General features: G+C 49.1%; 8 protein-coding genes across 8 annotated transcripts; 4 read left to right on the forward strand and 4 right to left on the reverse strand.

The window, feature by feature from the left end:
* The first annotated feature begins 1,223 nt into the window (after positions 1 to 1,223).
* BC939DRAFT_209411 (uncharacterized protein) lies at positions 1,224 to 3,621 on the forward strand. Its single transcript, XM_051550686.1, has 4 exons — positions 1,224 to 1,287; positions 1,532 to 1,733; positions 1,922 to 2,288; positions 2,423 to 3,621. The coding sequence occupies exons 1-4, from the start codon at positions 1,285 to 1,287 to the stop codon at positions 3,342 to 3,344; spliced, it is 1,494 nt and encodes a 497-aa protein (XP_051410651.1). The 5' UTR covers positions 1,224 to 1,284; the 3' UTR covers positions 3,345 to 3,621.
* Positions 3,435 to 6,772, forward strand: BC939DRAFT_455974 (uncharacterized protein). Its single transcript, XM_051556270.1, has 5 exons — positions 3,435 to 4,000; positions 4,154 to 4,243; positions 4,356 to 4,626; positions 4,767 to 6,262; positions 6,361 to 6,772. The coding sequence occupies exons 1-5, from the start codon at positions 3,899 to 3,901 to the stop codon at positions 6,757 to 6,759; spliced, it is 2,358 nt and encodes a 785-aa protein (XP_051410652.1). The 5' UTR covers positions 3,435 to 3,898; the 3' UTR covers positions 6,760 to 6,772.
* A 100-nt stretch (positions 6,773 to 6,872) lies between these two features.
* BC939DRAFT_455977 (uncharacterized protein) lies at positions 6,873 to 9,455 on the reverse strand. Its single transcript, XM_051556271.1, has 5 exons — positions 9,116 to 9,455; positions 8,834 to 9,012; positions 8,594 to 8,725; positions 7,599 to 8,463; positions 6,873 to 7,477 (listed from the first exon to the last, which is right to left on the reverse strand). Exons 1-5 carry the CDS (start codon positions 9,157 to 9,159, stop codon positions 7,012 to 7,014), a joined length of 1,686 nt encoding a protein of 561 aa, XP_051410653.1. The 5' UTR covers positions 9,160 to 9,455; the 3' UTR covers positions 6,873 to 7,011.
* A 144-nt stretch (positions 9,456 to 9,599) lies between these two features.
* Positions 9,600 to 14,512, forward strand: BC939DRAFT_455978 (uncharacterized protein). Its single transcript, XM_051556272.1, has 8 exons — positions 9,600 to 9,925; positions 10,013 to 10,057; positions 10,165 to 10,510; positions 10,637 to 10,906; positions 11,010 to 11,274; positions 11,361 to 11,695; positions 11,800 to 12,424; positions 12,518 to 14,512. The coding sequence occupies exons 1-8, from the start codon at positions 9,660 to 9,662 to the stop codon at positions 14,287 to 14,289; spliced, it is 3,924 nt and encodes a 1,307-aa protein (XP_051410654.1). The 5' UTR covers positions 9,600 to 9,659; the 3' UTR covers positions 14,290 to 14,512.
* Positions 14,513 to 15,987: 1,475 nt separating this feature from the next.
* Positions 15,988 to 16,497, forward strand: BC939DRAFT_504483 (uncharacterized protein; the record flags this gene model as incomplete). The annotated part of the gene is made up of 1 exon (XM_051560531.1): positions 15,988 to 16,497. The coding sequence occupies one exon, from the start codon at positions 15,988 to 15,990 to the stop codon at positions 16,495 to 16,497; it is 510 nt and encodes a 169-aa protein (XP_051410655.1).
* An 85-nt stretch (positions 16,498 to 16,582) lies between these two features.
* BC939DRAFT_504484 (uncharacterized protein) lies at positions 16,583 to 17,397 on the reverse strand (the record flags this gene model as incomplete). Its single annotated transcript, XM_051560532.1, has 2 exons — positions 16,583 to 17,120; positions 17,237 to 17,397. 2 exons carry the CDS (start codon positions 17,395 to 17,397, stop codon positions 16,583 to 16,585), a joined length of 699 nt encoding a protein of 232 aa, XP_051410656.1.
* A 148-nt stretch (positions 17,398 to 17,545) lies between these two features.
* On the reverse strand, positions 17,546 to 18,622 carry BC939DRAFT_504485 (uncharacterized protein; the record flags this gene model as incomplete). The annotated part of the gene is made up of 3 exons (XM_051560533.1): positions 17,546 to 17,854; positions 18,048 to 18,247; positions 18,463 to 18,622. 3 exons carry the CDS (start codon positions 18,620 to 18,622, stop codon positions 17,546 to 17,548), a joined length of 669 nt encoding a protein of 222 aa, XP_051410657.1.
* Positions 18,623 to 19,900: 1,278 nt separating this feature from the next.
* Positions 19,901 to 24,682, reverse strand: BC939DRAFT_504486 (uncharacterized protein; the record flags this gene model as incomplete). Its single annotated transcript, XM_051560534.1, has 2 exons — positions 19,901 to 24,398; positions 24,480 to 24,682. The coding sequence occupies 2 exons, from the start codon at positions 24,680 to 24,682 to the stop codon at positions 19,901 to 19,903; spliced, it is 4,701 nt and encodes a 1,566-aa protein (XP_051410658.1).
* Positions 24,683 to 25,262: the final 580 nt, after the last annotated feature.

Consider the following 25,262-nt stretch of genomic DNA (forward strand, 5'->3'; position numbering starts at 1 on the left):
CGGACCATACAGCCCATACATGTTTATGTGCACCCATTGCTAAGAAGGGAATGCTTTGGATGATGCGGCCTGAGTAATACATCTGCTGCTGTTGCTTCTGTCTCTGTTCCTCTTGCTGCGAGTGCTGCGTATGATGCTGGTCATGCTGCCTCCAATAATGCCACTGCTACAGCAGGATCGGCGTTAGCGCTGATGGCTGCAATGTAGGCGTCGGTTGCTGTGCTTTCTGCTTTGCAGTGACTTGAGTGAAGGAGAACGAAGAAGCCAGGACGAAAAAGATATTCTCTTCGCTTGAGGCGCTGGAGCATTTGACTCTTTGCACATCGATGACTGATAGCTTCGGTCAATTTGCCCATGTATATCAGCGCACTCTCGGGTACCGTGGAGGAGGTGATCCACTTTATTGGTCATCTCTCTCAAGACTTGGTCGGTAGCAGTATCGCCTGCACCTTCGTCACTTTCTTGCCTTTTCAGTTCACATTTTTCTTGTTCATGTTGAATCGCCTGGTGCTCATTTGTTGCATCCTACTCTTCTGGTCTCTCTACGCCTCCGCTGACCTGCCAGTAGGCGCCCCTTCTGAGACAAGACGCGATGACTATGGGTCAAGATCTGCACCTTCAAGTCTTTTTGACAGTCGTATCGACCTGAATTTTACCGTGCCGACGGCCGAATGCCGGGACAGTAATGATTTAGGGGGCTGGTGTCGACAGTTTTGCTGGAATCCTCCTCCTTGCCCTGCAAACATTACCGGCACTGGAGGTCCATACCCTAGAAGCGACCCTTCACCCAATGCTGCGAATGGCGTTGAAGGCGCGAGTCCATGCCATGGGGGTGCTTCTGGTGGTCGCTACAGCGGTGTGAGCTATGTTGGCCGAAACAACGGACACAGCGCGAACATCTACTGCCCCAGCTGCAACTGTGTAGGTGTTGGAGGCAATGGGTAGAGTAGAGACTGCCGGAGATACTGTGTCAATCCTAGCCAGACACAGTGCAACTCTGCGTCGCCGCTGAGATTTGCTGAGCTGCACGAAGGCGTGAGCCCAGGATCCATCGTTGCCCTTATCCACTTTCTTCTCGTGTTTGGGCTAGTTGTGCTGAAGACAAATTTGTGCCCTTTCCATTTGTGACATTGGAGTCCTCTGAAGTGCAGATCAATTGGAATAAACAACAACAGTGGTCACTTTTTTTTTTTTTTTTTTTTTTTTTGGTATGTGTGCTGCCAGTCGAATCTGGTTCCCATCGCCTCCACCCCTTCTCCTCCACCCCTCCCCATCGTCATCGCAATGGTAACTTGACACTTTTGCCCGGCATCTTTCCCGTTGCCACACCCTACCCAGAATTCGCCAGATGCGTCAGGCTGGCTGGTGCATGCAATAGCAGCGGCCTCCCTCTTCTGTCCCTCTTTCCTCGACCTAACACAATAACCACAATAACCACAATAACAAGCGGACACGCGCTGCCCTTCAACCCACTCAATATCATCCTAACATGGCTATGGCCCTCCCATCCCCATCTTTCATGTCATACTAGGTCAACTACTTCCTGTACGAGAGCTCCTCTGGATATGCTCTCTTTGAGCGCTTGGAGTCAGAGGAGATCGGTTCAAAGCTTGCAGATGTTTGCGCTGCTGCCACCGATCTCACCAAGTTTGGCAAGATGGTCAAGCTCAAGTCCTTCGCCCCCTTCAAGAGTGCTGCCCATGCTCTCGAGAACATGAACGACGTCTCTGAGGGTAATTATCAACGCAGCTATTGTCTTTGTGCCGCTTGCTCGGGATAGCATTCAGATTTCTAACACAATTATATTTTATTTCCACGACATCAATAACGCACTTCGCAACCATCATGAACACTGTAACAAAACAAAACACAACTCAACTCAACACCCAATGGACATCATTTGGATTGGCATGGACAACAGGTATCATGAACGACCATCTCAAGGCCTTTTTGGAGATGAACCTCCCCAAACCCGGCAAAAAGTCTAAGGTCGTTTTGGGCGTCACTGAAAAGTCTCTGGCCGGATCGATCAAAGAGAGTCTCGGTTATGAGTGCGATGCCGGCGAGATCGTCCTGGATCTTGTCCGCGGTGTTCGTTTGTTTGCCGACAAGCTGTTGAAGCAGCTCAAGGATGGCGATCTCGAGCGTGCTCAGCTCGGTTTGGGTCACAGCTACTCTCGTGGAAAGGTCAAGTTCAACGTCCACCGTTCCGACAACATGATCATTCAGGCCATCGCTCTCTTGGATCAAATGGACAAGGACGTCAACACCTTTGCCATGCGCATCAGGTTCGTTCATCTAGACTGGAAGGGCTCTTTTGACGAGGTTTTGCTTAAACAATCCATCAAAATGGGGCGTCAATTATCCCGACAAATGTTTTCTGACTCTGAACCAATATGTTTTACTGGAATTGATAAAATAGGGAGTGGTACTCGTGGCACTTTCCCGAGCTGGTCAGGATTGTCAACGACAACTACAAGTACGCCAGACTCGCACAACTTATCAAGAACAAGAGTGATTTGTCAGAGAGCAAGTTGGAGGCATTGGAGGAGATTACAGGCGATGCTGCGCAGGCACAGCAGATCTTGGATGCTGCCCGCGCATCCATGGGTACCGACATTTCAGTGATCGACATGATCAACATTGAGAACTTTGCGAAGCGCGTGATTGACCTTGCCGACTACAGGAAGAAGCTACACGAGTATCTGATCTCAAAGATGAACAACGTTGCACCCAACTTGTCGGCCTTGATTGGCGAGATGGTTGGCGCTCGTCTGATCTCTCACGCGGGTTCGTTGACAAACTTGTCGAAATATCCCGCCTCGACTGTCCAGATTCTCGGTGCGGAGAAGGCTCTTTTCCGTGCACTGAAGACCAAGGGCAACACCCCCAAGTACGGATTGATCTACCACTCATCGTTCATTGGCCGTGCTGGAACGAAGAACAAGGGTCGTATCTCTCGCTTTGTTGCCAACAAGTGCTCGATTGCGTCGCGTATTGATTGCTTCAGTGAATTGCCCACGACTAAGTTTGGTGAGGCAATGAAGGAGCAGGTGGAGGAACGTCTGGAGTTCTATGAGTCTGGAGCTACGCCGTCGAAGAACGCGGATACCATGAAGAAGGTGATCGACAGTTTGAAGGACGTAGCAGATGTGGACATGGAGGAGGCGCCTGTGAAGGCTGGCAAGAAGAGGGCAGCGGAGGAAGACAAGGCCTCGGCCAAGAAGGCAAAGAAAGAGAAGCACGTCAAGGAAGAGAAGAAGGAGGAGAAGAAGGAAGAGAAGAAGGAAAAGAAGGAGAAGAAGGAGAAGAAGGATAAGAAGGACAAGAAGGACAAGAAGTAAAGAGCGAGCGAGGGCACTCCAGAAGTGTGAGGCAGTAGCGCCGACAATCTCCTCTTTCCTTTATTCATCTTGTTGTTCTGTATCCATCTTTTTTCATTTTCATTTTCATTTTCATTATTAAAACGCATCATGTTCAATCCAACGCTCATTCAGTTGCGTTTCCCTGAATACTCTTTCGCTTCTCTATTAGTCTATGGATGCTATGGGTGTCCCCCGAAGGCGAAGTTGAAGGCGAAGGTGTTCCGACGAAGTGGGTTCGATTGCCACGTGATGGTGAATCCTATTGGCTGGACGATGCCGAGCAAAGAAAACCTTCTTCACCGGAGTCCACGGTCTACGGCCAACAAGCCGGGCAAGCGACAAAAGGCACCCCTACCCGCTCCTCTTCGCTGCCCACATCTTCACACCTTCTCACAACTCCACTCTACCTCGTCCTCATCCTCATCCCCATCCTCATTTTCATCTTCATTTCCATCTTCATCCTCTCACTCAGTCTCATTCGCACTCACCACTCATCACAGCGTCCATACGCATTCTAAAAAAGAACAACTAGCATGTCGTTTCCTGGTCTTGTGTCTGGCGGAGCAGACTGTGGGCCTGTCAACCCCATCAACGGCCTTGTCAAAAACTTCACCCGGGACAGGACCCTGCAGCAGGTATGCCCCCTCCGCCTCCTCTTTTCCTCTTTCCTTGCGGATCCCTTTGCCCTGTCTTCAACTGTCTTCAAATGTATTGTGCACTCCTTTTAGTTTACTTTACTAATCAATTTTATTTCCCCGCTTTTTTCTTTTTTCTTCGGATTTCTACAGGATCGCTTTGCATCCAGCTCTCGGAGTGCTGGAAGCAGTTCTTCAGGTTTCCGCACTGTTCGCCCAGGCCAACAGCAAGGCCATGATCAGGTAGGGAGAGCACAGGCACGGGATGATACGGATTTGATTCGAGTGGAAAGTCAGGTCGTACATGGATACTTATTCTTTGCCGTCTCTTCTTTCACCACGAATATGCACACAGTTTTCGCAGGAATTCCTGCAGCAGGGCGGTGCGAACTCACAAGAGTTCTTCGAGTTCAATGAGATGAACAAGGAGCTCGAGGGGATCTCCCATCATCAGCAGATCGCGGCGCCCGCAGGTCCAGACTGGGCACTTGATTTCATGCAGCATAACGGAGGACCACAACAGCACCAGCATCGCGAGTTCCATGAGGACGCACAGTTTCAAGAGTTCGAGAACGTGTTCCAGAATGCGCAGCAACAACAGCAGCTGCAGGGACCACAACTTGGAGGTAAAGAGACAGCTTACAACTCTGTGGATCGGATCTGTGGATCGTTTACTCCGGCTCAACATGTGATTTGCTGTAAAGTGTAACCTGGGGAAATTAACACATGTGAGTGTTGTTCAATATGCTTGTAAAAAAAACTATAGGCGGCTGGCAAGCAGAGTTCACTGCTTTTGAACAGCAACATGGTGGCCTCGGACATGCACTGCAGCCAGAGCAGATTGAAGCCTTTGAGCGAGCCTTTGAGGATGCCAAGAAGGTCAGCGAATGGGAGTCAGAGTTCAAGGCTGAGAACCAGCCTCAGACCTGGGCAGAAGAGTTCACAACCCAGGAGAGTAACCCGATCGCCGATCAGGACAATAAGGAAGCTCTCGCCAAGACCGCTGGTCTCCTGCTAGATTCTGTAGATACACAGGGCAACGAAAAGTTCAAGAACTCGTCCTTCATGAACTTTATGCGGCGGCTCAGAGATCAGGAGGTCGCCATTGAGGGCAACAAGTTGGTCGAACAGACGGCGCCTGTCATGAGCTCAGCTGGAAGTGACTGGGCGGCCTCATTCAATCAGCAGCAGAACAAGGGCAAGGGCAAGGCTAGGGCCTCGGACTGGTCTTCAGAGTTTGAGAGCCAACAGGAGCAACAGAACCAGGCAGAGGGCAGCACCTGGTCCACCGAATTCGAGAAGCGGATCGAGCAGCATATCCAGAACCGCGAACCCGGCGGTATGTGGTCAAGCGAATTTGCGAAGCAGCAGGAGGCAGGCTGGGCAGAAGAGTTCACCGGGGCGACACAGACTATGGGTGGTGGTGCTGGAGCCACGAGTTGGGCGCAGCAATTCAACGCCTCACGGCAGGACACTGCTCAGGACTGGGTCAACGAATTTAATTCGTCAAATGCAGCGGAGGAGCTCGAGCAGGCGTTTCAACGGCATCAACCGCTGGACCAGAACGAGAGCTGGGTCGAGAGTTACCGGAAAAACATTGCTCATCTGACTCAGGACCCCAGCGACAAAGAGTGGGATTCGTTGCAAAAGGACTGGGAGAAGCAGGAATCGACGGGACTGGGTTACAGGGCTACAGATCCTCGGTACCAAAACTACAGTTTCGAGCAGAACAATCCTTACATGGTGGCGGATACAGGCAAGTTGATGGACCTCGCCTCCCGGGGCAACCTCACGGAATCTATTTTGGCTCTCGAGGCAGCCGTCCAGAAGGATCCTATGGATGCAGCGGCATGGCACCAATTGGGCTTGCGGCAGCAGGAGAATGAGCGGGAGACACTGGCGATCGCGGCCCTGACCAAGGCAGTGGAGGCGAATCCTAAGGAACTGAATGCCTGGCTGGCCCTGGCAGTTTCTTACACGAATGAAAACTGCAGAGTCGATGCATATGATGCGCTGCAGTCCTGGATTGAGAACTCAGATCAGTACAAGGGCGTGAAGAGTGCCATCGCCGGTAGCCAGGGCCGTTCAGCACAGGAGAGGCATGAGTATGTAACGGGCTTGTTCTTGGAAGCCGCGAGGACCAATCCCGGTGAGAACCTGGACCCAGATGTGCAGATTGCGCTGGGTGTTCTATTCAATGTGTCGGAGGAGTACGAGAAAGCAGTCGATTGCTTCCGTGCCGCACTGAACCTGCGTCCTGATGTAAGTACCTTTTGTTTTCAGATACTTTGGTCCCATGGATATTGCATACACGCAACTTTGTAGTCTGACCATTGTACATCTCCGTTTATCGATTGTAGGACTACATGCTTTGGAACAAGTACGGCGCAACGCTCGCGAACTCTCACAACACTACATCTGCAATCGAGGCGTACTTCAATGCGCTCAACATCAACCCATCCTATATTCGCGCACGATACAATCTTGCGATCGCCTGCATAAACCTGGGCCAGCACCGCGAGGCAGCAGAGCACTTGCTGAGTGCCTTGTCGCTACAGAACGCTGGTGATGCTGCACGCGGACTGATGGTTGGTGCTTCAACTGCAGGCCCACAGCCAGATGGCGGTGTTGGCGGCATGTCCCAGAACGTGTGGGAAACGCTCAAGATGGCGATGTACATGCTGGGTAGGACAGATCTTGCACAACATTGCGAGACTTCAAGGGACCTAGATGCCTTCAGAGACGAATTCGACTTTTAAGCATAGAATGACGAATAATAAAATAAAATAAAATAAAATAAAATAAAATAAAATAAAATAAAATAAAATAAAATAAAATAAAATAAAATAAAATAAAATAAAATAAAATAAAATAAAATAAAATAAAATAAAATAAAATAGAAACAACTAAACAACTAGACAACTAAATTCATTTTGGTTTTGCAAGGTAGTTTGTATTACAGAGCTGCATTGAGGTGCTCCAGAGATGCTAAAAAAGATACCACAGCTCTCTTAGTCCCTTCTTGAGCGTCCAAACTCATCGACACGTTCTTCCGTCGGCATTCCTAGACGTGCATCTAGGGCCTTGAGTGCCTCCTCTCTGTCCCTCCCTCTCTCTTTCCTGTGATCGCCTCGTCTCCCCCGACCTGTGGATGCAGATGCCCAATGATCATCGCTTCGGCCGCTGGGTTCACGACGTCCTTCGCGGTTCTCTCTCCGGCCATGACCGGCGGCATTTGTCTGGGACTCGGTCGGGACCTCGGTCACGATTTCGCGTTCATAAAAGTCGCTATACAATTTGGTCTTGGGGATAGCCTTCTCGCGTCGGCTGAAGGTCGATTCGAGTTCGGCCAAGAAATCATCTGTGTACTGGTTAAGGCGACTCTCGGCTGCGGCTGCGGCGATCGAGGCCTCTTCGTCAGAGACCTTGACGCGACCGCCCAGACGCAATGAAATGTCACCGCGACGACCACGGTTTCTAGTAAGAATAAAAAAATAAAAAAATAAAGCATAGCGTTGGTACCATTAGTATCTCATGATCAAGACCACAAACCACATAGATGGGGTTTTTTTTGTAGACCAGCAAAAGTGATCCTTACTCATAATCATCGGTACGCATGCGACTTCCAGAGTCAGGAGACCGACTAGCCCGATCGCGTCGAGACGAATAGCCAGGTGAACTCGAGCGGCCTCTTGATGTCGATCGTGGCCCCGAAGATCTCGATCTCGACCTCGATCCTGCCAACCTCCTGTTCCTTGACCATGATCGATGACGCGTTGGCGATGGTGAGGGTGAACCGGCTCCCTCCATCTTCCGTCTCAAGCTGCTCATCGACAGGATACCGCGACCACGGTTCCAGACTTCGTCTTCGTCCGCTCGACTACGTCGTCCGTACCTTGAGGAACCCATGCTGCTGCTACCGCTGTTATTACGGCCCGTCCCAGTTCTAGATTCCTCGCGTCCATAGACCGCATAGTAATTACTCTTGGCTGCCGCTCCACGTTCCTTACGGTCATAATCGGTCGCGTATCGGATAAACAGCCCTTTGTTGTTCGGGATAACAGGTTGATGCTGCTGCTGAATAGGCGTGTAATCCTTTGCGCGCTGCAAACGGTTCTTGGATCCGGGAACCATGACGGACGCCTCTACTGTGTCCGCGCCCTCCGCAGAGAGGGTCTCTGTCCGAGTAGGCTCGACGTCGTCATCCTCTCCAAAGTTGACGTTTCGGTCAACGAGCTGAAAGTAGAGTGCACGCTTTGCCGAGAATTGGTCCGGAAAGATGATGTTGCAAGAAGAGTCGTCGATCCATTCCACATGACTGGGTCCATACGCCTCAAAGTATTTGAGGACATCCTTGGTCGACATCTCGTCCGTACCGTAGAGATGCACGGCTTCAAGACGGATGGTTGAGGTCCTGGGAGGCGTCATTGGCAAATTGTCGGGTCTTACCCATTCTCTCTCATCTATTTTTGTGAAGCAATAAGGATCCGTCAATATCAGTTTTGTGGTACTCGCCTTGATGGTTCAGCCTTTGTAACAAAACGGATAAAAGTGGATAAAAATAAAAATAAATAAAAATAAATAAAAACTGACCAATATCCATGCTAGTCCCCTGTTCGTCCATTGTTTCATCCCTGTTCGCGATCTCTGACTGAGGCACTGCCCCGAAACGCTGAGCACGACTGGCCTTTTTCGCCTGCTCCGCCTTGGACAATGGATCGAAGCCTAAGACGACCATTGATAAATATCAGCTCCCAGATCCAAAATGCTATGCTCATGATTAAAGAAGATTCCATTCTTTCAATTGGCAATCCTGCGCGTGCTTTTTTTTACCAGTGACAAATCCGCCGTGCTTGCTTGCATATTTATGTTGTGCAAATCCATCGCGGGAACCGTGCTGCGGTCTGTTGGTCGTGTAGTTGTCAGATAGGGCACGATCGAGCCCTGCAGGTTCGGGTCGTCTCTCACTCTGGAAGCGGGATGAGATATCTCTTGTCTCCTCTTCTAATGCTCTAATAACAAACAAACAAACAAAGGGTAATAGCAGGGCTGAGTTACTAGAACTAATTGATGAAATCAGCGGTCATGGTTTGTGGGCATAAAAGTCTCACTCACTGTTCAAGTTCAAGCATAGAATCTCGGATGGTATGGTCAAACATGGCTCCTGACGTGGTTTCCACGGGTGCGGCCAGGTCGAGGTCGGGGTCCTCTCCCTCTGGGATGGCAAAGCGATTCTAAATGGGATAGGGTTATGATGCAGGTGAAGTGGGTTCCTTTGTGATGAATACGTGTCCTTGTCCAGTGGTGCTGTGTTATCCGCCAAAGGGTCGATGCCAAAAGTGCGATCCGCTTACGGCTTCAAACTCCATGGTACCAAGTAAGGACTTTTGTTCTGTTTTGTTTCGGGCTCAAAGGAGAGGAGGGGGTGTGAATGGGATGGAAGAATGAGGACCAGAGATGTCCCTCGACTTGCTCGCAAAGTTTATTGCCTACTTGGGGAAAACGCGGTCCTTCTCCTCGGCATCTGTGGCTTTGCACGTGCCGCCTTCGTCCCTCCAAACCCCACGCACGAACGGATAGTACGACATCCCTTTCTTAACTTCTATCTTTCTTTTGCATACCACCATCCACGCTATCAGCGACATAGACCGAGAAAGCAATGATGAGGCCATGGATTCTGTTCGGCATCCTCCTGGCCTCACTAGGATGCCAGCTCGTCGGCCTAGTCATGTTTGCCAAGGGCTTCTTCCCATACAAGGCCATATCAACGACCTTTGCCTCACTGGATCAGTTGCCGCCACTACCTTCGATTCCAGCATCGGATCAAATTCTAGAGGGGCGCGATGAACATAAATTGCCCTTAGTAGGGACTGTTGCGCCGCGGTTCAGCAAAGTAGTCGTGATGCTTGTGGATGCCCTCAGAAGGTATAACATATACCAATCGCATTTGAAGGTCGTTCCTGACCATCTTATTCAAATCGAAAACTGACGCGTTCAACTACCGTTCTGTAGCGATTTCTTGTTCGGAAATGAGTCTGAGTTCAAGTTCATGCAGAGGTAAGATGCGCAACGCTGAGGGGCAGGTACAAGTTCATGTTTTTTTCTTTTTATATATAGATGGTATACGGATCGATGGCCCATCACTAATGTCTATTTCTTGATAGTCTGATAGACAGCCATAAGGCCATACCCTTCACAGCACTCGCCTCTGCTCCGACAGTGACGCTTCCGCGACTCAAGGCCCTCACAACTGGAACGGTACCTGGATTCTTGGACGCAATCCTCAACATTGCGGAATCAGACCAATCATCGACACTGGCGAACCAGGACAACTGGGTAGCACAATTGGCGAGAGCTCCCTCGATTAGATCCAACGCGATGCAGGAGACGAAAAGTGCGGCAAATGCAATAGAGAATCGGAAGATTGGTTTCTTTGGTGATGATACATGGATCAAGCTGTTTCCTGGATTATTCTCCAGGACAGATGGTACTTCCTCATTTTTCGCAATGGCAAGTATCATTGTTGTCAGAAATAGGCCCTATAAAGCGCAATCGAGGTGACTTGACTGGCACAAGAACTGAACATGATACCCAATATCTTTTTTTTTTTTTTTTTTTTTACTACAATATTCACAGGATACGGTCGAGGTCGATAACAACGTAACACGCCATGTTGAACCAGAGCTGGCTAGGGATGACTGGGATGCCCTCATTTTCCACTATCTGGGGCTCGATCATGTTGGACACTCTGGTGGACCCAAGTCTGCATTAATGGGGCCCAAGCAGGCAGAGATGGACAAGATTGCAGAGACAATCTATAAGACGCTAGTCGCAAAGGACTCTGCCCTTCAAGCGTCCGATCTGCCGACTCTATTTATCCTGTGTGGAGATCATGGCATGAATGAGGTACGACAGCGCACGCAATGTATTTAGTTCTTTCTATCTAAGGATTTGAATGCGTACTCGATTACAAAGACTAAGCCGAATATATTGGGCTTTCTGTATCCAGGTTGGCAACCACGGCGGGTCTTCAAGAAGCGAGATTTCGACTTCATTTCTGTTCATGAGCTCTAGTTTCGATAATTCACGGTATCAAAGTCAAATTGATGCCATGGTCGGGAACTACCGTTTTACAGAAGATCGGGAAGAGTACCAGCACTACAGAAGCGTGAACCAGGTGGATTTGGTGCCTACACTATCACTTCTTCTGGGGCTTCCTATACCCAAGAACAATGTCGGGCGATTTATCCCGGAAGTTCTTTTGGACTACGAAGGTAAGGCACATCTTTATATCGCTTATCATTCAGGAGCCTTCAAAATAGGTTCTCTTGGCTTCAACATCTCCATTTTCGTTACATAGAGGCTGAAATCCTACGGGCGTACCAGCTGAATGCTCATCAGGTCGCTGGTGTCCTCAAGAATATGTGGCCTGATTTTGAGACAGAGAGCTCCGTTTTGCTCAAAGATTTCAAAAATCCGGATATTGAGGAGGAAACTTCAGAGGAATTTAAGCGTGATGCCCAGAGATGCAAGAATGAAGGTGTCCAGAAGCAGCGGCTCGTATGCTGGTATACTTTAGCTTTGGCTGGGCACGCCTCAGTTCTGGAGAGGATGAGGGCTATGGATCGAGGCGTGCCCAATCTTGAAGCAGAAACCCACAGGATAGGATGGGAGGCCAAGAAGACTTATGACCAGGTAACGACCCGGCGCTACTCCATCGGCATCTTTTATTTTCATATGGTATAACTGTCACAACTGTGCGATCTGACTTGCCATACGCTTCTTGAACGATGGTTTAGTTTCTCGACGAGGCCAGCTCGATGCTTTCTACGGCACTCAGCAAATACGATATGCCTCTGCTGACAAACGGATCACTGATGATGGCGTTTGCTGTGGGAGGATTAATCTTTTGCGCCATGCAGACCAGCCTTCCGCGGGATGTCATGGCCTCATGCGTCGAACCTCGCCAGTCAGCTTACTTGTTCGGAAAAGGGCCTTCCTTGTCGCGTCAAAAGGGTACGCCTGGCCGCTCAACATCAGGATCTCTTACTTCCATATTCGGGGAACGCATACCAAAGACAAAGAGGAGCCGGAAGAGAGACAGGAATGAAATCAACTGGATCATAGCCAGAATTCTGTCAGCTGTGATATTGATCCTCTACTTGGTGACCCTGTTCGCATCAAGTTTTGTGGAGGAAGAGCATCAGTTCTGGTACTTTTTCAACATGACCTGGTGGGCTGTCCTTGCATTCACCAGCGGACGCTATTTGGCCAGTAGCAACAGCAGCGCAAGGCCTCCCTCGGAAAAGCACAGCAAGGATGAGACGCGTCACGAGAAGCGCCTATCGTCGTCTGCGACCGCTGCGGTGTACTGTTTGTTGCAGATGGTTATCCTCCGAGTACTCAGAGGCTGGAACCAGACAGGTAAAGGACACGCAGTTTGGGGTTGTGTTCAATTTTCAATAATCATTGCTTTGTGCTTGGTTGTTAATAGATATGGGCCATCTCTTTATTTAGGCCAGAAATATGCGGACCAGATTGATTTGCGGCATTACTTGAACGCGACATGGGTGGGTGTCTCTTGGATTCTGTTTTGGATCACAATGGCAATAGTTGTTGCCACCATGGTCTTCTTTACTACTTCCTTCCATTCGCCATTCAGCGGCGGACATCGATATCATCGGAATCAACAGCCAGCCTGGAAATCGGGACTGATAAGTGTCCTTCAAGCTTTGCTGACGACCTCGATTGTACTGGCGGCTCTTTGGATCACGGTCTATAAGATGGATGTGGAGTCCGCGTACTTTGGTGACGAGGTCATGCGTCGGGTTCACGCATTCACTGGCACTTTATCTTCTGTGGGCTATCCCGCGGTGGCGGCTGCAGAGGCATCATCGACTCAGGAGGTGGGGATGTCAGGATATGCAATGGCTAGAGGATGCTATGCCACGTTGGGCGCAATCGCTGTTATGTCCTATGGCTTGAAGGCTCTGTCATCTTCAGGATCAGCATCCTCAGCATCAGACACCGTTCGATCAGGACCAGAATCGATGGAGCCTATTACAGAGATGTACACGGGAACGCTTTTTGTACCGTCCATGTTGCTCGGTACTGCAACCTTGCTGCTCATTCTCCTCTCCAGGCGACATAATGCCCCGCTGTTTGTATTCTTTGGGATGCAGCTATACCTGTATCTTAAATGGATCAGCCTGATTCGGCAACGCGATCTCGATTCCGAAGAACAGGACGGCGCCGAATACGACGACAGTATTACATATATTGATGAAGATGTGCAGGCTGACGAAATATCCTCAGACTCGGCCATCGACAAGGCGCACTTGAATACGATGGAGACAAGGAATACCGGGGTATCATCGCGATCATTGAGGTCTCTTCCTGGCCAGAACTCGATCCACAGCTGCTCTATCCTCCTCTGGACGCTATCATCGTTCTTTCTGTTTGGAAATTCAAACTCGATTGCCTCGATTGATATTTCGAACGCATATGTCGGCATCCAAGCGTACGACATTGGATTGACAGGTGTTCTCACGTTTGTCTCGAACTGGGCAGGGCCAATCTGGTGGTGCCTCGCTGCCGCAGTCGTCATGAAGTGGGACCTGGAAATAGAGTTGGTCTGTGCTAAGCAGGACAGGCAGATCGTGTTAAAGGAAGAGGAAGAACAATCATGGAGAACTGTGAGCCGGTGGAGACGGGAGGATAAGGGGACATGGAACAAGAAGACCAAGAGACGGATACAACTGTACAAACGCGCTCTCGCTAAGAGTCAGGAGGACTCCACAAAGGAAGGAGAGACTGTCGGGAAAGAAGCGAGCATGTCTCCGGAGCCAAATGCACACCCACTTAACCTAGAGAGCACTGAACAACACGCCCAGGATTTCGCCACAAACCAGGATGAGCCAGCGAATTTGGAAGATGAAGACACCTTCTATGTGTATGAGGAACAGGACACATCTGCTGCTGTTATTGAGGACTCTGTTTCGCCTTTGCCGCATTCGAGTGTTCCATGCATTCTCACAGATCCGCCTGGATACAGACGACATCTGATGCAAACAAGGATCCTTGACCATCTGATTTTCAGCAGCCTGTTCTTTGGGATTGCACTCTACGCGCTCTCGATCGCGGCCATTGTCCTGCGACACCATTTGTTCATCTGGACGGTGTTTTCCCCGAAAGTGCTCTACCAGTTTGCATGGACGGTGCTGTTCCAGCTCGTGGTCCAGGTCCTGGCGGTCGGATGCGGTGTCTGGTCAATCGTCATGGTGCTGTGACCCGCTTTTGTTCATCATAGAAATAGGCAGTAATGCATAATAAGCACAGCAATATAGCCAGGCACATGGAGAGCATTACTTATCTTGTCGATCAAATATTTATGTACACATGCATGCATGCATGCAGGACGTTAAACCATGGATATTGGTAGACCAGGGTATAAAGAACTGAGAACGGTTAGGATAAGGTAATGAATGAAGTGAAGGCGGTCGATAAAAAAAAAAAAAAAAAGATAATGAATGCTTCCCAACGTTCGGTTCTTTTTTCTCCCTCCTCTTCATCTTCGCTTCATTTCTTTTGTTCCTTTGTGTATGCAGCTGGCATCCATGTTCGATGACTTTCTGCTATCTAACCCTTACGCTCGAAGAGCTACTATATACGAAGGACATGGTTAAGCAAGGCAGCGCTATAATACTCCAGAAACTAGGCGATGCATTCTTATGACTACGACATTATATTCTCGAACAAACTGATGTACCTGTTGCAGGCGTAACGAAACCTTCTGGCAAAAAGCAGGCATCCCCACATGCTCAATATAGCGGTTGTTCTTGCTACCAGATGCGCCCGATGGTTTGTGACAATATCCATTCGAGTTACTTTTTGAAAGTGCGGTCCACATTCATCTATCTCTACATCGATTGAGAACAACTGATGAATATTGCAATACTGCAAACAACTGCGGATAGCCATCAATAGTAATGTATAAGGAGCGAGAAATTATCTCATTTCTCAACCTACCTTCGCCTCGGTTTATCATTGTAGTATAACTAGCAATGCTAGTCCGATTTTATTGTTAATCATAGCATAGCAGAGCTTGTGCGTTGTATCGTTGTATCAGAATAGAAGGGAAAAAATGAACCTTTTCGTCCTTTGTTGGCTGCACACGCAACAGCTCCATAGAAGAGCTATTTGAAACGATACACACATCAGCGATATTGAGTGATCCTTCGTCAGAAAAAAAAAAAAAAAAAGGTTAGCTAATAAATATATACTCTTTGCATTTGCCTTGTTAACAGTGTTGATTGGGTATTCTCACTCATCTTCTCTATATTTGTTGGTCATCGACCTGCTGGTCTGTTTGGCTCATTACAGACGGAGCACAATATCGTTAGTATTTCAAACAAATGGGATCACTGGAAAATCTCAGACGTAAAGAAGCCCTTTCTTATGATGAATGTTGATTATCCAATCTCAGATACGGATGTAGCATCGTTCATGTAGTTGTATGGTGTCTGATCACATATGCGAATAGACCTCGATCCGATCCTTACGAGTCCAATGCAGCTCGCGTTCCAGTGTGCCAAAGAGTGATCGATTGCGTCCCGGTTACGCAAATTTTAAAAAAATGTTCGCGGTATTTACATAAAAAAATAACAGCGTTCTTTTTTTTTGGTTCGGCAATGACTTAAAAAAGCGAGGAATGCAGAAACGGGGTCGGTATCGCCTCTTTCGTGAACGCGCACGCACCGTAGGTCTGCGGGGCCGTTTTCGTTTTCTTTTTTTTTTTTTTGACGGAGATACAGAAAGGGATAGGTGAGGCTGCTGCGCTGCGCTGTGATCTGAAAGTTAATTCACCCTTTTCGCCGAGCAACCCGATCACTTTTTTTAAAGGTATTTAAGGTGCATTTTCCTAGGCTAGATTTTTTTCATAAACACACAAACGCATAGAAACAACACACACACACAACTAGCCAGCCATGTCTTCTTCGCCATCTTTCCCGTCTTCGTCCTCATCTCCCTCCGAGTCCAGCCACCGCCCTTCAGCAGTACCCTACCGCTCCTCACGTTGGCCCGCTCGCTTCCTGGTCTGGACCGGCGTCGGACACAACATTGTAGGTTTCCTAATCCCCGCGGTTCGTCAGCCCTTCGTGGATGCCCTCAAGGGTGGATACATCAACCAGCTTGGTACTTCCATCAGTCGTCGTCACTCGTTCTGGTTCTTCATGGCTGGCGTAAACTTGGTCCTCCTTGGGAAACTCGTCGATTGGTATCTGTTCCCTGAACAGGTGGATGGCCATAGGAAAATTAAGGACGACTCCTCTGTGAGAGCACATTCAGACAAGGGAGAGGTGCGATCTGAGAGGAAGTTACCCCGGGAGCTGGGCGTCTGGTTCTTGGGGATCGCAATCGGCGGCGCCACGGCTATCCCCAAAAGTGGGTTCTATCTGTTGGGCATCCAGGGCCTGGCCATCTTGTTTGCAAAATAAAATATGCGCTGCAAAGTGCTAAATTGCTCTGATGTACACGTTCGTTTTTCTATTTCATGATGATTTCTAAGCGAACAAAAGAAATCTAGGCAGCAATACTCTGCTCTGCCTTGTCGGCGCTTGTATCGGATGCAATGGCTCCAGAGACAGCCTCTACTGGGTTCAAGTTCTTGACATGTGCCTCCAAAACAGTAGCTTCAATAGTCTGCTGCGAATCCGATGTTGTTACATTCTGCTGGTGCTGCAAGGACCGGATCTGGTGTGTTGCACAGTCGAACACATTGATGTCTTGCTGATGACCACGGCAACAGCCCTTGCATCTCTGATGCACACATGCCGCCGAGTACATATTTCTGCATCCGGCGCTTTGATAGAGGTTGGGGATGACCCTTGTCTTCTTGGTCTTCTTCTTTGCCTTGCCCGCGTCCTCATCTCCTGTTACAGATGTTGTGCCGTCGTCATTTGCCTGTGCAGAATTATCTGCGTCTCGCTTGACAGGAGCGCCATTCTCACCCTTCTTCTTTGTTTGCTCCGGCATGGGCTGTCGGAAGTACGGCTGTGCAAGCCAGTGTGGCAAGGTCGATAATCCTTGCTCATCTACGCGTCCTTCAAAGGCCTCTCCACTCAATCGCAAGGCGTTTGCTTCCTGGGTCAGTCTCTCTTTCAACTTGCGTGCGACCGCCCACATCTCCTCTCTCAAGCTCGCAAGGCCTAGTTCCGCCCTCAGATCCGTGTGTACCACCAAGTTAGGTTGAAAATCTTGAAGAGGTGTCCGCGGGTATATACGATCTTCGTATCGAGCTCGTCGCAGATCGTCAGGTATTTCTCGGCCAGACGCCGAGGCTCTGGGTGTTGCGGCGTAAAGATCGCGGAGTTGTAGAGATGGCCCTGAGCAGACATGGCACCGACACATCCTGTCTTTTTTAAGCACCTCGCTAGATCGTTGTGGTAGAGCATATTGCCATCCGCAACAACGGGACCAGCTGTCCAATTGCTTCCTGCACCGCACGGATCTTATTCCAGTCCGCCAGCCCTGTCAAGTGATCCTTCATCTCCCGGAGTCGGCCATGAACGACCAAGAGCTGCGCGCCAGGCTCAACAACCTTTTTCGCACGTATTTGGTTGTCTTTTCGACCTCGGGTAAGACTCGAATCTTGGCAGTGACGGGGGTGGGAAGGTGTTTATGCAGTGTAGAGATGAGAGACGAGATCAAGGGCCAGTCTTCCATGAGAGGAGAGCCATAGTGTCCTCGCCGGGCAATGTGCTGGGGGCATCCGAGGTTGATATCGACGGCGTCGCAGTACGGCCCAACCATGAGCGTAGCCTGCAGCAAATACTCTGGGTCGTTTGCACAAAACTAACAGGACCCAAGATGAGCGAAGTATCAGCGAGATATCCTTGCATAAACTAGCTGACATGACTCGTTTTCATTCACAGTGCCGGCCTGTTCTTCCCTGACTTTCCATCCTACCTGCACAATCAACGGTCGGTCGCTCGGTCCTCCGCCACCGAGCCCGTCCTTCAGTCCCGCCTAATGCTCGTCCCTGCACTTTGAATCCTTGGCAAGCAGCTTGGCGTTGAACATGGGGAGCGTAGAACAGATCTGCATTGTACCGTCGACTGAGGACCCTCCAGGCTAGCCCAGACTGGTCGACCATGGGTGCGACAATGTACTTTGGTGATCCGATCGACTTGTAGAGTTCCCAGCCAGTGAGTTTGGGCAGGAAAGCATGCTCAGCCGTAGCCTTGGCTGCCGCGTTTAATTTTTATTAGTAACAAGAGGATGCCCGTGGACGCGCTATGGTTCGGACGGATTTTGTGATAAGATATTCCATGAGAATAAACGAACACATTAGGGTCTCGTACGTGGGTTCGCTACTCAGCCAGTTCCATAGACCCACTTGGACTTGTTGAATCTGTACTTGTTGGAGCTTTGACAGTATAATTTTGCCTCCAATCGATCACTGTCCCTTGCCAGTGTCAGCTCGGCCCTGTCGATAGTCTTGGGATCAATAAGATAAGTCATATCGCTCACTTCACCCTCTGGGCCCGAAACCCCCAGCCGGCCACCTATTTCCTTTCCTGCCATTTTGATCTTCTGGGGTTCCTTGTCCTTGTCAGACATCATATAATTCTTCGTTTCGCACGAGAATATGATGCGACAGTCTATAGCAATAAACCTAGCCAGGACAAGAAGCACGTCGGCTGTTAACTCGAATCAAGCAATCATTCATTTCGCTTAATGCCCTTTTACGAATGGTACCTGAATCAATTACGAGAAATAACTCTACTGTGGATTCGGATGAACGGAACAGGAAATACGGACAACCTTGTAACATGGAAGGCAATGGTCGTTTATGTTCCTGGGACAGGAAATTGGGATTATTTCTATTAGTTCCTGGTTGGCTAAAGTCAAAGGGAATTGTCGCGTACCACGACATGATCGGTCGACTCTTGGCAATGCGTGCGACCGTTACGCAGTTCTTTACCTATTTGTTCCTCATCTAGCAACTCGAATATATCCTACGCTTTCTCTGACCTTGCTTTCTGAACCACATATCACCTTCCCTTGTTCTGTCCCGCCAAGCTTAGAAAAGTCATCTTGAATTTGAATAAGCGTAAGTTCACGACAGGAATAGTCTATAAAACAATGGGCTTAATCTCAGCAGATCATAGCAACAAGGCTATTCTACTGCTTACAATACCCCGTTCAATAAAAGTCATCTGCTATGGATTTATCTCTTCCAATATTTGAAATTAACATTAGCAGGCGCCTCATGAAGCCTTTCCGCTCCACAAGATGACCCCACATAGTATGATTCAGGACCCGAGGGTCTCTATTCGTATTCAGCTAGAGATCGGAAAAGGCGATAATCGTCGCGTTCTAGCACGGATTCTGACTTTGAGGCGTTCAGCCATAATCCAACGGATGATAGCTTTGGGTGCTATAACCTACCCGGCCATTCAATATTTTTCGCACGCTATGTCCATCTATTTTCGTCCGTTAATGCAACAGAAGCGCTTAAATGGCTAATTAGCCACTATATACTGTAGATGTCTAATGAAATTGACTATTGTTGTCACTCGCGGGTGGTGGCAAATCAAATGATCGGTTTGTTTGTTGTTGTTTGAGCATAGTGACAAAAATCAAAAGGTCCGTGGACGCGATATGGACACTAGAGACTGCATCTAAGCTCCATGCAATAGCTGGAGACAACGAAAGGAGCCAAGAGTAAGAGAGAGGCAAGATAATGCAAGAATAGGGCGCCTTGTTACGGTGGCTCTGCTTTTGGTTTGTAACCGAGATCTCTGCTTCGTAATTCTTTGTTCGATCGATGATAGAAGACGACACGATAAGCGGCCAGCTGAAGACAATGGACTCAGTGTACGCTATATACAGTCATTAGAGGTAAGAGCCATGGCAATTGCATGCTGCTACGTTATAGAATTTGGTGTGACGGAACCTAAAATGTTGCACTCCATTCTCTCCAATCGGGTTGTGCTTCAAGTGTAAAGTGGTCAGAGTCGAGTTTGTCTTGAGTGCCTCAAACAGGTCCTGAGCTCCGTTGTCCCCAATCGAGTTGCCCCACAAGTCCAAAGTGGTCAGAGTCGAGTTAATCTTAAGCGCCTCAGACAGCGCCTGAGCTCCATTGTCCCCGATCGAGTTATGCCACAAGTTCAAAGTGGTCAAAGTCGAGTTGGTCTTGAGTGCCTTAGAAAGCTCCTGAGCTCCATTATCTCCGATCGAGTTGCGCATTAATTCCAAAGTGGTCAGAGTCTTGTTGGCCTTGAGTGCCTTAGACAGTGCCTTAGCTCCGTTGTCCCCGATCGAGTTGTGCCACAAGTGTAAAGTGGTCAGAGTCGAGTTAATGCTGAGCATCTCAGATAGCGCCTGAGCTCCGTTGTCCCTGATCAAGTTGAACCTTAAGCTCAAAGTGGTCAAAGTCGAGTTGGACTCAAGTGCCTCTGACAGCGCCTGAGCTCCATTGCCCGTGATCGAGTTGGCCATCAAGTCCAAAGTAATCAGAGTCGAGTTGGTCTTGAGTGCCTCAGACAACATCTTAGCTCCGTTGTCTTCGATTCTGTTGAACGTCAATTCCAAAGTGCTCAGAGTCGAGTTGGTCTTGAGTGCCTCAGCCAGCGCATGAGTTCCGGAGTTCCTGATCTTGTCACCTAAAATGTCCAAAGTGGTCAGAGTCGAATTGGCCTCGAGTCCCTCCGATAGCGCCTTAGCTCCGTTATCCTTGATGATGTTGCGCGTCAAGTCGAAAGAGGACAGATCCGAGTAAGTCTTGAGTGCCTCATACAGCGCCTCCGTTAAGCTCTTCCCGATCGAGTTACAGTCCATGTTTAAAGTTGTAAGAGTCGAGTTGGTCTTGAGTGCCTCAGACAGCGCCTGAGCTCCGTTGTCCCCGATCGAGTTGTACTCCAAGTTCAAAGTTGTAAGAGTCTTGTTGGCCTTGAGTGCCTCAGACAGTGCCTTTGCTCCTTTGTCCCCGATCGAGTTGCCCGATAAGTCCAACGTGGTCAGAGTCAAGTTAACCTTGAGTGGCCCAGACAGCGCCTGAGCTCCATTGATCCCAATCAAGTTGCGCCTTAAATTCAAAGTGGTCAGAGTCTTGTTGGCCTTGAGTGCCTCAGACAGCGCCTGAGCTCCCTTGACCCCAATCAAGTTTTCTGACAAGTCCAAAGTGGTTAGAGCCTTGTTAGCCTTGAGTGCTTCGGACAACGCCTGGGCGCCGTTGCCCTCGATCGAGTTGCCGTCCAAGTGTAAGGTGGTAAGAGTAGAGTTGGTCTTGAGTGCCTCAGACAGCACCTGAGCTCCGTTGTCCCCGATTGAGTTGCCCCACAAGTCTAAGGTGATCAAAGTGGAGTTGATCTTGAGTGCCTCAGACAGCACCTGAGCTCCGATGTCGCCGATCAAGTTGCCCCACAAGTCCAAAGTGGTCAAAGTGGAGTTGGGCTTGAGTGCCTCAGACAGTGCCTTTGCTCCTTTGTCCCCGATCGAGTTGTCCGATAAGTCCAACGTGGTCAGAGTCGAGTTAACCTTGAGTGCCTCAGACAATGCCTGAACTCTATTGTTCCCGATCGAATTGCACCGTAATTTCAAGGTGGTCAGAGTCTTGTTGGCCTTGAGTGCCTCAGACAGCGCCTGAGCTCCCTTGACCCCAATCGAGTTTTCTGACAAGTCCAAAGTGGTCAGAGTCTTGTTGGCCTTGAGTGCTTCAGACAGCGCCTGAGTCCCGTTGCCCTTGATCGAGTTGTGTTTCAAGTCCAAAGTGATCAGAGTCGAGTTGGTCTTGAGTGCCTCAGACAGCGCCTTAGCTCCGTTGTTCCCAATTGAGTTTGTCTTGAGTGCCTCCGAAAGCGACTGAGTTCCGCTGTCCTTGATCCAGTCACCCAAAATGTCCAAAGTGGTCAGTGTAAAGTTGGCCTTGAGGGCCTCGAACACCGCTTGAGCTCCGTTGATCCCAATTGCGTTGCGCTTCAAGTCCAAAGTGACCAGAGTCGAGTTTATCCTGAGTGCCTCAGACAGCGCCTGAGCTCCGATGTCGCCGATCAAGTTGCCCCACAAGTCCAAAGTGGTCAGAGTCTTGTTGGCCTTGAGTGCCTTAGACAGCGCTAGGGCTCCGATGTCGCCAATTAAGTTGCACCGTAATTTCAAAGTGGTCAGAGTCGAGTTGGTCTCGAGTGCCTTAGAGAGTGCCCGAGCTCCATCGTTCCCGATCGAGTTGGTCTTCAGTGCCTCAGATAACGCCTGAGTTCCGCTGTCCCTGATCCAGTCACCCAAAAAGTCCAAAGTGATCAGAGTCGATTTGGTCTTGAGTGCCTCAAACAGCGCCTGAGCTCCGCTGAGCCCAATTGCGTTGCGCTTCAAGTCCAAAGTGACCAGAGTCGAGTTTATCCTGAGTGCCTCAGACAGTGCCTGAGCTCCGATGTCGCCGATCAAGTTGCCCCACAAGTCCAAAGTGGTCAGAGTCTTGTTGGCCTTGAGTGCCTTAGACAGCGCTAGGGCTCCGATGTCGCCAATTAAGTTGCACCGTAATTTCAAAGTGGTCAGAGTCGAGTTGGTCTCGAGTGCCTTAGAGAGCGCCTGAGCTCCGTTATTGCCGTTTGAGTTTGTCTTGAGTGCTTCCGAAAGCACCTGAGTTCCGTTGTCCTTGATCCAGGCACCCAAGATGTTCAAAGTCGTCTGAGTCGAGTTGGTCGTGAGTGCCTCAAACAGCGTCTTAGCTCCTTTGTGCACGATCGAGTTGTCCGATAAGTCCAAGGTGGTCAGAGTAGAATTGGTCTTGAGCATCTCTGCTAATAGTCCAAATTCCTTTGGTCCGATCGATCCAGGCACCATTTCGAAGGATAACTTATGAGGATGGGACGGTCTTTTTGGCGGAAGACTGGAAAGCTTGAGGAAAACCTTAGGAAGGACAATATGAATCATTCTCATATTAGGAAGCTCCATGATGCGTTCAATGATGCGAAAAAGTGCTCCGTATCGTGCGGATGTCGACCATAGTTTGCTGCCGAGGCTAGGTCGTAAATTTTGGAGATCAAGTCGGAGAATCGATACCCCTGATTTCTTGAGTGCATCCTCTAGCATGCCGAGATCACTCCTGCTGCACTCCCAGTCGAATGTGATATCCAGGTCATCCACACGCCGAGCTTTGGATAGGGCGTCGGAGAATTCTGCAGCTCTTATTATGGATCCAAGGCGAACCACTACTTGACCGAGTTGTGGTTCATAAAAGCCACCATTCAGCTGGACTGCGTCGGTAAACACCTGTTGCTCCTTTTCTTTGTATGTCAAACGAAAATGGTCGAGACAAACCCATTTGACAAGGCCCTCCTGGGTAACAATTCGGTAGAGGTCTCCTAGTACTCGATGCTGGTCCTTGCCCTTGATAAACACTTCCAACTGGCGAAGGTCGGCACCCTCCAAAGCGTCCGGTCCAGAGAACAAATCAGCGTCAAGGTCCTTGGCCGAGTCCTGACCTTTTGAATTGTTGTCCGTAAGTCCTTGCAGATACTCGATAGATTGGTCGACATCTGACTGTGAGATGGTGTTCAGTGAGTCTTTGAACATATCAATAGCTCCAGGTACGCTGACCGCAGCCAGAGCGGGAACGACAAAGCCTGCAATCGTGGCACCGTACTTAATCATCTCTAGCAAAGTCAGCATGTACCCGCCGTACTTTTGAAAAAACTCTTTGGATCTCCGAATGTCGTATCCATCATGTTTGGCAGGGTGAATGTGGTGTGAAATCATGGTATTCTCGCCATTGAGTATTTTGGTGTGCTCGCCACATTCACAAAGAAAATAAAGTCGGAACTGGTGGTTGATAATGTTGGTGGGGTTCAACTTGGAGGTCTTCTTGGGTAGGACGATGAATAGTCGTGGAATCGGATACTCGTGCAGCTCGTATATCACTGTAAGAAGCGCCGCAGCTCGTCTATGAATGAGTGCGAGTCGACCGAGCGCCTGCTCTTGCATCTGGAGCATCTTGTTGTCCTTCTCTTTAGCCTCAAGCTGCAGAGTCAGCATCATGTCGCCCTTCTGCTTCGCCTCTAGCTGCAGAGCCAGAATCATGTCGCCCTTCTGCTTCACCTCTAGCTGCAGAGCTAGCATCTTGTCGTCATTCTCTTTAGCCTCCAGCAGCAAACCCAGAATCTGTTGTAGGTCTTTGTTTTTGGAGTCGACGATCCGGGTTTGTTCGACATCGCGAGCGAAAGTCGAAATGAAAGACTGACCCAAGCTTGATAAAAGAAGGTCTCGAGAGGTCTGAACACCCACTTTTGCTAGTGTTGAGCAATGGACAACGGCGCTGTTGTTGCTGGACTGAGATTCCTCTGTAATGACGTCTAGGATCTTGTCAGGATAAAATGCGATGCATGGAGATCGATTTCTAATAGAGCAAAGAAGATATTAAAATCCAGTCCTCTCACTTTGTCAGGTCAATTGAAACGACCATGTGATTAATGTATACCTTGCACCATCAAGGTCTGGCAGGAATGAGATGGGAAGACCATCCAATTCGAATTGCTGTGCATCCTTAAAATCGTCTTGGATGTCCTCCAAACTCACAAAGCTCGACGAGGTGCCGTTGGATTCAGGGGAAATAGCTGGTCTAACAGGAACGGCTCGAATGATTTCAGCCTGACGGAATAGTTGGTATAGATGTTTTGTCATGGTAGTGGCAATTTGGTGGATGGTGGGTGCTGGGTACAGAGACGTTAACTTTTATACTTGTCTCTGTCGGATCATTGGCGTCATCCTCGCCCTCGCCTACGCCCTCTGTCGCTATAAACAAAGGACGCATGAAATCTACTCTTATTGTAAGAAAATCCTTGCAAAATACAGGTTCAAAGATAGGGTGCAAGAAAAAGATGAAGCCCATAGGCTGACAGTTGCAAGGGAGGAGCGTCAATGTCGTACAAGAATTGGCGAAGCAAAAGTACGTCCCACTCATGCATGCGGTGCCGCCCTGCCAAAATAAGCGCCCCTTAACCCCTATCTTTAGGTGAAAGAGAAAAGAAGATAAGAGATGTTGTTCTTTCGAACAAATCTATAGAACAATGGGCTTAATCTCAGCAGATCATAGCAACAAGGCTATTCTACTGCTTACAATACCCCGTTCAATAAAAGTCATCTGCTATGGATTTATCTCTTCCAATATTTGAAATTAACATTAGCAGGCGCCTCATGAAGCCTTTCCGCTCCACAAGATGACCCCACATAGTATGATTCAGGACCCGAGGGTCTCTATTCG

The sequence above is a fragment of the Gamsiella multidivaricata genome (genome assembly GCF_025024155.1).
Source record: "Gamsiella multidivaricata strain RSA 2152 chromosome Unknown BC939scaffold_46, whole genome shotgun sequence".
Taxonomy (NCBI): Eukaryota; Fungi; Mortierellomycota; class Mortierellomycetes; order Mortierellales; family Mortierellaceae; genus Gamsiella; species Gamsiella multidivaricata.

Coding starts and splice junctions, on each gene's coding strand:
- BC939DRAFT_209411 (XM_051550686.1), top strand. Junction 1,734..1,921: donor CATGAACGACGTCTCTGAGG/GTAATTATCAAC, acceptor CATGGACAACAG/GTATCATGAACGACCATCTC. Junction 2,289..2,422: donor ACCTTTGCCATGCGCATCAG/GTTCGTTCATCT, acceptor TTGATAAAATAG/GGAGTGGTACTCGTGGCACT.
- BC939DRAFT_455974 (XM_051556270.1), top strand. CDS start 3,899: ATGTCGTTTCCTGGTCTTGTGTCTGGCGGAGCAGACTGTGGGCCTGTC. Junction 4,001..4,153: donor GGGACAGGACCCTGCAGCAG/GTATGCCCCCTC, acceptor GGATTTCTACAG/GATCGCTTTGCATCCAGCTC. Junction 6,263..6,360: donor CACTGAACCTGCGTCCTGAT/GTAAGTACCTTT, acceptor TATCGATTGTAG/GACTACATGCTTTGGAACAA.
- BC939DRAFT_455977 (XM_051556271.1), bottom strand. CDS start 9,159: ATGTTTGACCATACCATCCGAGATTCTATGCTTGAACTTGAACA. Junction 8,464..8,593: donor GGGGACTAGCATGGATATTG/GTCAGTTTTTAT, acceptor TCACAAAAATAG/ATGAGAGAGAATGGGTAAGA. Junction 7,478..7,598: donor ATGCGTACCGATGATTATGA/GTAAGGATCACT, acceptor TATTCTTACTAG/AAACCGTGGTCGTCGCGGTG.
- BC939DRAFT_455978 (XM_051556272.1), top strand. CDS start 9,660: ATGATGAGGCCATGGATTCTGTTCGGCATCCTCCTGGCCTCACTAGGA. Junction 10,058..10,164: donor GAGTTCAAGTTCATGCAGAG/GTAAGATGCGCA, acceptor ATTTCTTGATAG/TCTGATAGACAGCCATAAGG. Junction 10,511..10,636: donor CTTCCTCATTTTTCGCAATG/GCAAGTATCATT, acceptor CAATATTCACAG/GATACGGTCGAGGTCGATAA.